Genomic DNA, 14884 nt, shown 5'->3' on the forward strand with positions numbered 1-14884 from the left:
GATCGGGTTGAGTTTAGTTTCACTCATTTTTAAACTCAGATGAAACTGGTTTCATCCAGTTTTATGTTTGGTGGAATTTGGTTTCGCCCATGTTTAAACTAGGATGAAACTGGTTTCATCTAATGTAATTGTTGATATGTGTGTTGTTTCCGTGAGGATGATGATGAATTTGAGTTAGAAGCAACTATTGTAGGATTTGAAATAAAGTGCTGAGATGTGTGCAACCGGTGGAATTACAGGCTATGCCTTGGCATGGGATTGTGTTGAAGTTATGAATGAGCTGCAACTGGTTATGAAGTAGTTGCATAGGTGATGCTGAAATGAGATTGTTGTGATGTCGAGGATACGAAACTGATGTCATTGCAGTTAAATGTAATGGCTTGGAGGTGCTTGTACTGGAGTTTGGTTGCAGCTGCAGTTGTTGGATCTGGTAGCAGTAATGGAGCTAGTGATGGAGAAACTGGTTCTAGTGAAGTGTCAGGTGGACTGGTTGGTATTGCAATGGAATGAATGCAGGAGATGACATTACAGATGTGCAGGTGATGGCAGTTGTGGTTGGCATGAGGCAGAGATGAAGGATCTTCAATGGATTGAAGTTATTAAACTATGGCAGTGGAGTTGTTGCTATAGCACTTGGCCTGGAAGAGAAGGTAGTGAACTGCAGGTGGTCTTGTAACTTCTTACAGGGAAGCTGAAAGGATTTTGCAGTTACAGTGATTGAATGCTGTATAAGCTCTGTTTTACGTACTCTGTTTTTTGCTGTACAAGCTCTGTTTTACGTGTTCTGTTTTGCTGTACAAGCTCTGTTTTACATACTCTGTTTTTTGCTCTGTTTTACGTACTCTATTTTGCTTGCAATTAATTCTTAAAACAGAGCAATTAATTATGTTTTTTTTTGCTGTACTCTGTGTTTTTTTTTTGAAGTACTCTGTTTTTTTTTGCAGATTATTCTGTTCTTCTCCAACCCAATAAACATTTGAAGAAGATAGGAATATATTGGTCTGTTCCAATTAATTCATAAAAAATATTCTGGATGAAATAACCAAATTGATTATTTAAACAGTATATTTCTGATTTTTGACTATATAAACAGTATCTAAGAGCAACCACAGTCATGACCAAATTTGGGGACTATACCCAAATTTGGTCCCAAATTCAGCCGCAGTGGTACTGACTAAAACCATATTTAGTCCAGTTAATTAGGGTTTGCGACCAAATGTGGTCGCCAACCCAGACTAAAATGATTAATAGTGGGACGGTAGTATAGTGGGTGTATGATTTCAGACGGAAGTATAGTGGACGCTCCACATCGGGCGTACGTATAAATAACGTATGATAATGGGGCGGATGTATATAGAGCGTTTGAGTTAGGCGTTATTATAAACACCGCCGGGCCATACGTAGATAAAACCTACGCCCCATAGCAGACGCAGTTATTAAAAACGCCTGGTTTGGACGCAGTTACTAAAAGCGCCCGGTCCGGGCGCATGTATTATGACCGTATGCGGGAGACGGACGTATTATTAACGTCTGTGTGAGACGCATGTTTTGTGGGCGTATGAGTGAGACGCATGTTTTATGGGCGTATGAGTGAGGCGCATATATTACGACCGTATGGAGTGGGCGCATGTTTTAGAAGCGTCTGGGATGGGCGCATATATTAGGACCGTCTGGAGTGGGCGCATGTTTTACGAGCGTCTGGGACGGACGCTCGTATTATGAGCGTTTGTTCGGAGCGCATGTGTTACGAGCGTCCGTTACCAGGCGCATGTATTACGTGCGCCAACGGTTATATTTTGGAATTCTGATTTTGGTTTTCTGATTTTCCGACCGTTTGATAGATTGCAACGGCTCTTTCGTATATCTATATATAGCATTTGACAAACTTATTTCTGCATAATCTTATCATTTATAATTTCTATTTCAAGAAATATAGAAATATGGCACCACGAGGTCCCAATTTTACAACAGAAGAAGATACAATGATATGTAGAATCCATTTAGCCATATCTCAAGATTCTGCTACCGGAACCGATCAACCAGAAAGAGTATTATGGAGTCGGATCAAAGATAAGTTGGAAGAAGCCCTGCCTTGTAAACCAAAACGTACTTGGACTTCTATCCAGAGTCGATTTCAGGGAATCAGTAGACAGGTTTCACTTTATTCTGCAAAAGTGTTGGAAGTTGATGGTGAATATCATAGCGGATGGAATGAAGTCTTGAGGGTAAGTAATCGTCAATTTTTGCACCCTTAATAATTATATACATGTAATTGGAACTGATGAGTATTGAAAATAATAACAGGTTGAAGAGATAAGAAAGCGATTCAAAGAAAGTAATGGTAACAAAAAATTTAAGCACGAAGAGTGCTACGAAATTCTAAAAGATAGTATCAAATATTCAGGACGGTCGACGTTTGTGTTTGATTCAGGCCAAGAAATGGAAGATTCTCAGAGTGGTGAGGAAAACGCTGATATTGAGGAAACAATTCCAGGCGAGTCCAGTGATGATCTAGATATTGGAGATATAGAGAACACACGTAAGCGTCAGTTGGGGAAGAAAGCATCGAAACAACTAAAGAAAACAGGGAGAGCAAAATCCAATGCCCAGGAGGAAATGCTAGAGGATATAATTAAGGAGCAGCAAAGTTTCAATGAACATTACAAAGCACAATCACTAATGAAGATGGGACAGAGACAAGCTGAGTTTGAAGCAATACAAGCTAAGTCTGCGGCAAAGTTTGCGGCGAAACAAGCTAGGCAAGAAAAACTCGATTTAAAGAAAGAAGCGGACGATGACTTGGCCATAATGTTGAAGGATGTCTCTACATTGGACACTGTAACAAGAGAGTACTTCGAACTTCGAAAGATGGAAATACTACAACGCAAAAGAAACCAATCTTAAAGCATGACCGAATTAGTTGAACCTTAATATTTATCATTAATAAAAAAATTAGTGAGTTTAGTCAATTTTAGTGAATTTTAATTTTTATATGATAAATAGTACATTAGTAAGCAACGTTACAACATATTTTCCGATGAAGAAATACGATACAACATATTTCCATCCCAACTTAATAATTATCTCCAAAATTTGACCATATGTGTTCGATTAAATCTTGACGCAAGCGAAAATGTGTTTCTTTATTGTGTATAGCATGACGCCGATGTGCAGCTCTCATTCTGGAAAGTTCCTCAGTACCTACCCTCGATATATTCACCGGTGCCGACCTGCTACGTGAGTCATATTCATGTGGCCAATCACCGGGAAGACGCTCATCCTCCACTATCATATTATGTAAAATAATAACCGTTTTCATTATATAGGCAAGCACATCCGGGTTCCACATTCGTGCAGGTTGTTTGACAATGGCAAATTGTTGTTGCAGTACACCAAATCCACGCTCTACATCTTTCCGTGCTCCCTCTTGCATCGATGAAAATTTATTTTTTCGGTGTATCTGGTTGTTTAATGGCCATCACAATAGTAGCAATCTGTGGATAAATGCCATCACCGAGATAATATCCCATATCATATGCATGCCCGTTTACTTCAAAGTTCACCGGTGGTGTTTTCCCGTTGATAAGTTTTCGAAAAATATAAGAACGATTCATTACATTAATATCATTGCAGGAGCCGGGCATACCAAAAAACGCATGCCAAAACCAGAGATCATGTGACACCACTGCCTCTAGCACAATACTTTCACTCCCTTTATACGCGGTGTATACTCCTGATTCTGCTGACGGACATCTATCCCATTTCCAATGCATACAATCCACGCTCCCCAGCATCCCAGGAAATCCCCTGTCTTTGTTTTCTTTCAGCAACAGTTCAACATCACCCGCAGTTGGTGAGCGTAAATATTCTTTCCCATATAATACCACAATCGTCTTGCAAAACCGACGGGTTGCTTCTAAAACGGTGGTTTCTCCAATGCGTAAATACTCATCTATTGCATCTGCTGCACATCCATAAGCTAACATTCGGATTGCTGCAGTTACTTTCTGATGAGGGGATAATCCAAGAATGCCACAAGCATCTCTTTTTTGAGCAAAATAAGGATTTCTAGACACCACATCTGCCAATATTCGGTTGAACAATTCTCGCCGCATTCTGAATCTCCTACGAAATATGTTAGCTGGGTAGGTGGGGTTGTCAGAAAAGTAGTCATTCCAGAGAAGTATATCTCCGGCTTCACGATTTCTTGGTATTTTTATACGAGTATGAGACCATGTCATACTTGTAATGGCAGTTCCCAAACTAACTGCTAGATTATTTCGGCTCAATGCAACCGCATCTTCATCTGATGAGTAAAAGCTGTTATCAGAGATCGCAGAAGAAGAAGTAGAAAGAAAAATTCGGAGTCCGAAGAAGAAGAAGATTCAGCGTTATTGTCACAGTATTCCATTGGAATGTATAGTTTGAGAAGTGATTGGGAGTTCGAAGAGAAGAGAGTTCGAAGAAGAAGAATATTGCAGTGTTGGTTTGTATTCACCGAGATATGTAGTATTGGTTTATAGACACATGATAGACACTTATGGCATTGCAGATTGAAAATGCGAGTGAAAAGAATTGACACTGCAAAGACTAAGACTATAGCTAAAAAGAAGCGACACTGACCGATTGAAAATGAAGGCTTAAAAAGAAATAACACTAATTAAACTACAAGTACCGAAACGGAGGCTGAAAAGAAATCAACATGTCAGAATGAAAATGGAGTCTGAAAATGGAGGCTAAAAAGTAACCCTATATAGAGATAAGATAGGATATTGTAGGAGTATCCAAAGTGGAGGCTAAAAGTATATCCAAATGGAGGCTAAAAAGTTACTTATTCATCAGTAGGAGTATGCGATGGTGTTTGCCGTGGTGGGATAAACGTCATTCTCGGATGGGGGTTAACAGACGACATTGTTGATGCTTGACTCACTGGAGCCCACACCGCTGGTGGGATAGTTTCAGAAAAACTGCCGAATCCAATAGGGGGACGCGGCGTTTGTTGCATACGGAATTGCATCTGATCCTCCAGGTAATTGTTACGAGCTGCAAGGCCTCGTATTACTTCATCTTTTGCCTTTAAACGTATCATCCTGTCTTCCGTTTCATATAATACAAACTCGCGAAACGCACGATTAAAATCGGCATGTTCTTGAACTAGATTATAAGCTTCAGGCTGTCGTTTAAAAAAAAATAATTAAGAAATGAGATTACCATATATTTTAATATAATGACGGGATGTACTTACGTATGATAATTGTTGTGGTGGTGGAATAGGTACATGCTGAGCAGGTCGTTGAATAAGGTGTTTAACACGGTCACCATCAACCCCGTGTAATTCAACTACCCAATCGACTTTGGTCACGAATTGATGGAAGTTAGTTACATGTCGCCAATATCGCAGATACATATTATATGAAACAGCTTTCACAAACATATTTGCATCTACCCATCCAGCTTCTTTCACAAGTTTTGCTTTCTCATGACTGACCTCGCCAATTTTAAATGGTGGATTTCTAGGAATTCCAAAAGTAGGATGATTTTGCCTCCAAGATCGTTCTCCTAGGTACCACATATTCTGTCAAATTACCAGTAATCAGAGAAAATAAGTTCTTCAACTTAGGATAAAATGATAACTTTGAAGTAATAATGTTCATATAAAACAAGTACTAACTGACCTTGCCAATCCAAGTAAATATAACCCTTTTGTTTGAAAGCTCCACAGCCCTGCGACCAACATCAGAGTCAAGAACACCAATGGCGGATTCCCACGGTCTCCATGTCACGATGTCTGCAGTCAACTGATTAAGCGCATTCCTACAGTGAACAATATCGATAGTCTTTTTCTTCGCTTTCCACCGGGAAGTTCTTGGCCATTTTTCTTCACTAGTTGGGTCGCACGGTCTACATATGCCCAGATATTCATATCCCCAAAACTACTCCATCATAACCAACCAAATAAATCAACTGCCAAAAAATATACATTTAAATGAAATAAAAATAAATAATAATTTACCTCTAATATTTGGAACGGCCCATAATGACTTCTGTCCCCTACCAGATGCGTTGAGTGCCACATACAATTTTGCAAAAGCAGGACCACCCCAGTCATACATATCAACTGCATTTAGATCCTCAAAAGCAGCTAACCAAGCCGCATCAATGTAGTTCTTTGCATTGGAAAAGAAAAAATTTCCCAAAACATACATAAAAAAGGCCCTCGCCACTTTTTCTGCAAGTTTGTCATCCAAATTAGCTGCAACCAAGATATCTTCTTTGAAATACGTAGTCAAAAATTTAATTGTGATTGCATCTGAAATCCACTGTGCCGGGGGGCGTTTTTTTCCAGAGATTGGGGGATCTTCATAATCTAAGGGTTCTTCTATTTCTGGAAAAACATGCTCACGGACATAATCAAATTTGTACTTGACTGGGTTATACGGAACATCATCCCCAATTCCAATACTCAATCCTGTCAACACTACCCAATCAAGCGGCGTGAATCCCATTTCACCAAAAGGGAAGTGAAAAGTATGCGTTGTATCCCACCAACGTTCAACAAGATAATCAATCACTGGGTGTGATGCTTCTCCTATTTCCATGGCTAATAAACGTCCCCATCCTGCCTTGTCGATAATGTATTTAATTTTTGGACTATGTTTTGTTATCTCCTTATAATAAACAATGACCGAAAAGAGTGAACCACGATGTTGGTACCTGAATTTTGGATCGCTTGAATATGTAATATCTGTAGAAGCGTGTTTGTCACTATCTTCCAGGCAATTGTAGTTATCTAGGGATACCACGGACGGTGTTGTTTCATCTTCGCTATCTTCATCGAACCCGGTATCTGGAACTTCCAAATCTCCAACATTAGGGTCTATTTCAGGCTCCATTGGACCTTTACCTTTGCGTTTCTTATTATTCATCTTTTTTCCTTGTGCAAATCTCGACGTTATTCTGCTCAACATCTGAGCACGATATAAATACAAGTTAGTAATTGTTTTTTCTGAGTTTACAGCATCCATAAGAAGTTCTATTCTATATTATAGAAGATCAAAATTTACAGTATAGAAGATCAAAAAAATTTACAGTAAAGATTATTTTTTATTTACTTACAGTATAGAAGATCAAAATTTTTTAAAGTAAATAAATACGAAAATTACATTAAACGAGTTTGAATCTCACTACATACACCGTCTATATCACAGAACTGTTTAAAATTTTGTATCTCCCCTTGTGTGAGCAACAACAATACATGTTTAATGAATTTGAGTGAACTACTACAGGTGATAAATTAGAATTATTGTATTCTATCAATCATGTTACAGTGTGTTATTTCGCTATTAGATGATGATGCGGGAAGTATATAACTAATCAAACAAACAAACTAATCAAACAAACAGTAATCAAACAAACAGTAATCAAATAAACAGTACATAATCAAACAAACAGTAACCTCACGGTATTCTTAATGAAATCAACATGCAATCCACCGATTCCACCCAAACACAGCCTAATTAATCGTAACTTTAATCTTTAATCAAATTATCCAACCAAAAACAGATTACCCCAAAACAAACCATACCTTTAATCTTCAATCAAATTTGCCCGCACCCGATTAACGAATAAGATTAGTCGTTTCTTTCACAAGAACTCGTTTCTCCGCACCCAATCAAATGGCCGTCACATGAGATTTAGGTATTGCCCTAGATTTTTACTTAGGTTTCGTCGTTTTTTTTCTTCTGTAAAAACGTAGGTTATGTAAAAAGAGGAGGAGAAGAGGATAAAAGAAGTATATATTCAGACGCTCTTTCCTAAAAGCGCCCCACACAAACGCTATTTCTGTGCACGCCCCATCGAAACGCATTTATTAACAACGTCCCAACTAGACGCACTTATTAACAACGTCCTAACCAGACGCACTTATTAAAAACGTCCCAACCAGACGCCTCTTTCATGCACGCCCCACACAGACGCTTCTTCAATGCACGCCCCATTCAGACGCTCCTTCTATAAACGCCCCAATCAAACGCATCTTGTATAAACGTCTCACCCAGACGCATAAGCCATTAACGCCCGAAACATACGCACTTTATATCTCCGTATGAATGGGACGCACTTTTAATCCCCGTCCCTGTAGACGCACTTTCCATCCCCGTCCCATATCCGGCGTTAATTATACCTACGCCTCAATCAAACGCGCATTATACCTACGTTTCACTCAAACGCATAATATAAAGCCGCCTAATCAACAAACGTGAATATAATTTCCGTCTGACATCGGGCGTGTGTATAAGTTACGCTTCACCAAATTTGGTGTTCTACCACTGCGCTTGAACACCCAGAATACCAAATTTTTTTGGTTTTTAGTCTTACTTTTGGTATTTGGTCCGTCTCATGGCTGTGGTTGCTCTAAACCTAGAAATCTATTTCACCCAGAAATTCTTATTTTTGATCTTTTTGACCAATTTTGTGAATTTTTTTTTGAGTTTTGTTCTTCGTGCGTGAATTTTCATGAGCTAGAACATTAACGTATATTTGTTAGTCTGGCTTGGTAAACGAGATGATCAGTATTGTATGTGTGACATGATGTGTCGATTGGTTTGGCTAGCTAATAACCAATACCGATATATAGTTTGTTGATTTTAAATCGGATATTGCTTATATGAACATATACATGTTTTGAGATGCGCAATTGGTATTCTGTTTACAAGGATTTCAATCCAATCCAAGCTTGTGATCCGTGTCTGATTTTGCATCTTTGATTAGTAGCATCAAATCTAGTCATAATATATTATCTTATTTTATTTTCAAATTTATTATATTATTTTATTGATACAAGTTTTAACTTTGTCTTCTTATGGATGTTTAACAGCATGAGCATAATATCACTTTTCGGTCATGGATAGGTCCAAAGCAGCTCACAATGAGCATAATTGGTTTGGCCAAAGATTGGTCGAAGGTGGAAGAATCTCCCCTGTGAGTCACGTAATTTTTGGTTCCATCGTCCAGATACAATATGGAGATATACCAATACGAATGGGATCGCAAAGCCACGGTATGAATTATTATGCAGTACAAAAAAAAATTCTTTTTTACCTTATTTTTTTATTAATATTTTTTTTATATAAAATAAAACTATTATATGGGAAATCGATATTTTCTAGTAAGTTTAATTTCCTTTTTCTCTAATCTTTTCCATAAAACAAAAAAAGAAAAGAAAAGAAAAATCCATCGATAGATGGTTTATAGTGTCTATTTCTTTAATGAAACTGTAATCACCAAAAATTGGAGTTTTTGTGGATTTTATTACTTTCACGCCAAAATCACATGCATGGTTCATAAATCTCCGTCCAATTAAATTTGGTATCTTTGTCTTTTAGACAAGGATCATGTGATTTACATATGGTTTCTATTCTTTTTACAAGAAACCATTCGTCAACCACAAAGTGGATTTTCGTATTTCTTTTTTTTGTCGATAAAATTTTGGCAAATCCTAGAAACTAATTGATGTTGATTTTCTCCATCGCTTCTTTAAGATTAGAGAAAATATATTGGCATATTTTCTAAAATAAATTGTCGGTGTGATTTCGAAAACGGACTTGCACTATCAATAAACCATTGGATTTTATTTCTCTAAGAAACCATTCACCAACCAAAAAATGGTTATTTTCTAAAAATTATAGAGATAATGATTTCTATATTTTCTCAAAGAAATCAATAAGCCAATAAAGCTTGGTTTTTCCCTATCAATCTTAAAGGGATAAATTATCATTGTTATTACAAATACCAATAAAACGAGGAACTGATGCATTCTTTAGGGATGTTGAGCGATTTTGTTTCCTCGTAATAATAAACTCCAAAATTCGGATTGTTCCACTTGTAGTTGGAGCACCGAAGGACACAAAAGATCAATGGGTTCGCATCCGCTTGTTAGGCTATATAATTAGTCCTTGTAGTGACTATGTTGATTTTGAATTTAATTTCTTTTGAAAACTAAAATGTCCACAATCTCATGTCGTTGAGGTCATGGAATTATTTTGGAGATTTATTTACATATTAATGTCTTTGGTTGTAACCATTAAAATTCATGGTTGATGTTAGATTTGTATGTCAAATAGACTACAATTTTGAAGGACAATTTTTTTTACGGCTTTTGGAGTCAGCATCTACTGTCCAACCTGGTATTGTTAACATCCAGAAATTATTACAAGTATATGTCCTCGAATTAATCGGATAATACTTTACGAAATTTGTTTTCGTCTTTATGAGATGAAAATATTTCTGCCATGATCAGGGGGAGACTATATACTACCAGCAAAAGTTGGTGTTAATTAACTTGAAAGTTATATTAATTTCTCTCCGATCACGATCAAATCGATTAAGGCTGTCATTATATGATCGGCGTGAAATTTATCGTTTTGCTTTCATTTAAGATTTTGCCTATTAAATGGAAATCCAATCACATATAGTAACAAGTAGCGTTTTACAAGAGGCTAAAGATAGTACTCCAATTGAGTCTATCAAAATATGATCCACATTCTTATATTTCATATCTCCTCAATGGAAGATGGGGAGATTATAATGTCCGCGAGCGCTGGTACCAGGAATTTTGATTTTTTCAAAGTTTGCATACATTGGAAATTGTGTGAGATCATATAAACTAATAAGTGTCAAATATTCATTTAAAGTAGCATTACAAATAAATGGTGGTTTTGGACCCCTCTGAAGAGGAATATTGACTGTGTGATTGGTTGGCATGTAATCCAAATTAGATTGGATAATTATAATTTCTCAATTGACGTAATATAAGGATCCTAGCTAGACTTGACACATTAAAATTTCCAAGCCTGAAAATTACAGGTTGGTGTTAGTCATACTACGTATTAAGAGAAATATATCGTTTTAAAAGCGAGTTGGGGTTATATGTTCAAACCCTAGGATTGGTTCATTAACATTTTGTTCTTCTTATATGATGCATTTACGTGGTAATCTTAAAGGACTCGTATTGCATTCACACAAGATGTGGTTGGAGAACATTATCGAATTTGTAATCCTTTGATGGATTAAAGTTATATTGAGGCAGCCAACTGACTCGCTTACGTCAGATTTAACAATCCTTTGTATTTTTAGAAATTTGGTACAAAACCAAAAATCCAGATTAATGAGTTGATCATATCAACTTTGTAGGTCTCTTGAGGAGTCCTTTAAAAACACCAAAATCCAAGCTTTAGCAGCATATATTCTATTTTATTCTTTATTAAATCTGCTGTTAGAATTATGCGAGCTTAAACTCGTCTTTGAGAAGTAATGATTTCGATGCTCATTTTTTTGTAATACTCATATACTTGAGTTAGCATCTATAAATCGTCAAAAGTTGTACTCTTTTTCATTCGTTTCAGGTTTTGTCCCATGTGGTTTTCCTGACAAGGTTTTAATGAAGAAACATCTCCTTGACATTTATTTTATTTCTTGTTTCAAAATGTTGAAATTTGTGCTCTTTTTCCTTTGTCCAAGTTTTTTCTCATTGGATTTTATTGGCAAGGTTTTAGTGAGGCAAATTAATTCAACATGGTGGTCATCCAAGGGGGAGTTGTATCAAATTACCGTTAGTCGGTGGATTTCCACCCTTAACAAGGTCATTTTGTTAGGCCACATCAACATAACCATCTCCTATGACTTTGGATATCTTTCTAATCCATATAAGGTATGATCACAAATTTTGTTCACCCGTGGTACTGTAACTACATCTTGGATCTATGTTGAATAAACTACATCAATAACTGCTGCAAATCATCTCGGGAAGCTAGCAATCCATGACACAACTTCTCAACGTGTTGAAGAAGAATCTAGACTCCGCAAAAGTATTAATTGAAGACATTACTGCTTGTGCAATACAAAAGAAGACTTCATCAACTATCCGACATCTTCATGAAAGCACAGTAGTCTTCTGCATTCAAGAAATTCGTTCTTCAAAATTGGAAAGTACCGACTCAAAGATTTACACACCGAGATTTGACAGAAGTATTTATCAGGGGGAGCGCCATCATAAAAGTAAGGTGCATTCACTGAACTTTATCGCGTTGTACTCTTTTTCCTTCGTCAAGGTTTTGTTCCACTGGGTTTTCCTTGTCAGGGTTTTAACGAGGCAATATTTGCGTGTCCAACACTGTTTCGAGTCTTTATATGCTTATGCAATTTCGGTTTTTTCTCTTTTGAGTTTTTCCTAGTATGTCTGTAATTAGCTTAGACATAGCGTCATCAGGGGGAGTGTTATAAACCATTGTTTATTTACTAAGATGTCACTGTGTCTAGTATTAGGGTTTCTTCTATTTTTATAAATAGAGACATAAACCATTGTAATTCTACACATAATAATAAAATTCTCTCTCCTTCTTCCCCTCTACTTTGTGTCTCTCCTTCTTTATTTTCTAGTTTTACAACGGAAGCAGGGCACAACAAGTTGCGTGAGTCTCGAGAACAAAATGTTGACTTATGTAAAATAAATCGTACAACACTGGTTGCGGCAGTAATGGTAACACCAATGTAATGTTCACCCAAAAAAATGATAGCAATTTGCGTAGCCATTAGTCTAGGAAATTTATGGAAATGTCGTACACAAATAGCGTTAGGTTAGGCCAAGTTTGTGCCCAAACACTTGTACGGTTCCTCTCCAGATCATACTGGTTTCTCAAAACTTCTGTTCATATGGCTCATATCTCATATGCAATGTTCCTTCCTTTACGCGCATCCGCAAATTAAGTGTCCATTTTAGCTCTATTGTAAAAAGTTTAAAGACATCTTAAATCAAGTCACAAAATTGGGCCGACCAAAAAAAAGTTTCACAAAATTGACTTTAATGTTGTTGGCATGGTCTCCTGAATATTCCATCAGTAACTTGTGACATCAAAAAGAGCAGTGTCTACATGGTTGGATTTGATTCAAGCAAGATGCAACTTTTTCTTGTTCTTTGGCTGCCGATTTTGTTGAGAACTTGAGCGATAATTTCTAAATTGAAAGAATGTCAGCATTTAATAGATTATGGCATATTTTGTTCTACTCATATGATGAATGAAAATTGAGATGTTGATTTTATACTACAAAAGATGATATCAAAATTCATGTTGATCGTATAATAAATTCTCCGGGAGCACTTTGATTAATGAGTTAAAGATCGACAAGAAATTACTCTACAATATGATGAATAAAATTGTAGACATACTACTGAAAGATGATACTCAAAATTGCAAGGAATCCATTGGGGATGAGTTTTGGAGGAGGAGAAAAAGTAAGTAAACGGAATCATAACTCAGATAAATCAGAGATTACGGCATCTATTTTGAGATGAAAATAGTTTTTAAAATTATGCATATGATCCTTATTTTTCAACTGCTATAAAGGAGAAACTTCAGTAAAAACTAACCTTTTGTTTCTTTTGATTAGTTTACTCCAACATCTCACTATCACAAATCATCTTTAAACTACAAAAATTCATAACACTCTTTTCTTCTCCTAAAACCTATTTTATACAATCTTGGTAACTCTAGTGTACAATCTACATGGACCTGGAATGAACGACACCTTCATGAAATTCATCCATTAATTAGGTGTTTATTCGAAGCCAATAATGTATACCAATTAACCAAAAACATCTAGTATACTATCCACATCGTTGTGGAACTAGTGCTGGGTTAGAATGAATTGTCATGGTTGTTCTAAAGCCAATAATATATACCAGCCAACCAAAATCTATTATTCACTTTATTTATTGTCTACAAATGTGCTACCTCAGTCATTTCCCTATCAGCACCACTTAGCAATCTACAGAGGCTATTGGTGTATGTATTGCACAAGTACAAGCTGAATTTAGTCTTACACGTTGGTACCAACTACCAATGAGTTGAGTTTGCACGCAAATAGCCCTTGTACAAGAATGCAAATCACTAGGGAAATGAAGTATACAAGCCATAAATGCATACAAGCGGAGGACAAGTGCCAGTATTTTAACATGTTGGGGTGGTATTCGGCTAGCCAGGTATAACATCACTACAAGAAAATCTAGCTATTGCTACATCATATATTGTCACACCTTTAATATTGGCGTTGCGAAAGCAAATTTCTAGCCACAGTACTTTTCAGCTGCAACTAAAAGCTATTATTTACTGCAGCAATATAAAACTTTTGTCACACAACTGTAATAACAATATAAAAAGAGTGTGACAAAAAATTACAATCTCTTGCTGCAGCAATAAAGATAGGGTGCAACAATAGACTTCTTGCTATATAAATTATCACGACATTAATAGGAGTTTATGCCATAACCATTGAGTGCTGCAATATATTAAGTTTCTTTCTAGTGCATGGAGTTCTAAACTACGAGCGAATGAAATTAAATTATCTTCAAAACTAGTTAATTAGCATTCTGCAATTATAATCATTCGTGGACTAATCCTAAGGGTCTCAACTCAAATTTGAGGGATTTTCGGCTGGGACTGATTAAAAGGTGGATGGTTCCTAGCACTTCAACAGAATGTTGTTTCTCCTCCACATTACAACTAGTTAGTGTAAAATCTTGTTTTCTAGCAAAAGAAATAAAATCACATTAACACATCTTTTATTTTTAATCGGTAAAGAATTTGATGCTAGTAAGTTTCGAATTCAGATCACTAGTATCATCACCTAGTAACTTTACCACTGGTAAAATCATTTTTTCTAGCAAAAAATAAAATAAAATCACGTTAACACACTGTCTGATATCCGACTTTACTTTTATGGCATCAAAGACAATGTCCAGTTGAGAACTTGAGATAATTCAACAGCTGATTTAATACTTTCTGCTTGTATCCACCTATTCTATTATACTTGGATGGCTCCAATAATTTCA

General features: G+C 36.5%; 3 protein-coding genes across 3 annotated transcripts; 1 reads left to right on the forward strand and 2 right to left on the reverse strand.

Annotated features, from left to right (window-relative positions):
• The first annotated feature begins 1142 nt into the window (after nucleotides 1–1142).
• On the forward strand, nucleotides 1143–2917 carry LOC113285445. Its single transcript, XM_026534321.1, has 3 exons — nucleotides 1143–1167; nucleotides 1929–2225; nucleotides 2305–2917. Exons 2-3 carry the CDS (start codon nucleotides 1941–1943, stop codon nucleotides 2902–2904), a joined length of 885 nt encoding a protein of 294 aa, XP_026390106.1. The 5' UTR covers nucleotides 1143–1167; nucleotides 1929–1940; the 3' UTR covers nucleotides 2905–2917.
• Nucleotides 2918–3073: 156 nt separating this feature from the next.
• On the reverse strand, nucleotides 3074–4241 carry LOC113290513. The gene is made up of 2 exons (XM_026540110.1): nucleotides 3885–4241; nucleotides 3074–3460 (listed from the first exon to the last, which is right to left on the reverse strand). The coding sequence occupies exons 1-2, from the start codon at nucleotides 4239–4241 to the stop codon at nucleotides 3074–3076; spliced, it is 744 nt and encodes a 247-aa protein (XP_026395895.1).
• Nucleotides 4242–4826: 585 nt separating this feature from the next.
• On the reverse strand, nucleotides 4827–6926 carry LOC113290515 (protein MAINTENANCE OF MERISTEMS-like). The gene is made up of 5 exons (XM_026540111.1): nucleotides 6098–6926; nucleotides 6014–6051; nucleotides 5676–5933; nucleotides 5246–5575; nucleotides 4827–5173 (listed from the first exon to the last, which is right to left on the reverse strand). Exons 1-5 carry the CDS (start codon nucleotides 6924–6926, stop codon nucleotides 4832–4834), a joined length of 1797 nt encoding a protein of 598 aa, XP_026395896.1. The 3' UTR covers nucleotides 4827–4831.
• Between the last annotated feature and the right edge of the window lie 7958 nt (nucleotides 6927–14884).

Source organism: Papaver somniferum, chromosome 6 (genome assembly GCF_003573695.1).
Source record: "Papaver somniferum cultivar HN1 chromosome 6, ASM357369v1, whole genome shotgun sequence".
Lineage (NCBI taxonomy): Eukaryota > Viridiplantae > Streptophyta > Magnoliopsida > Ranunculales > Papaveraceae > Papaver > Papaver somniferum.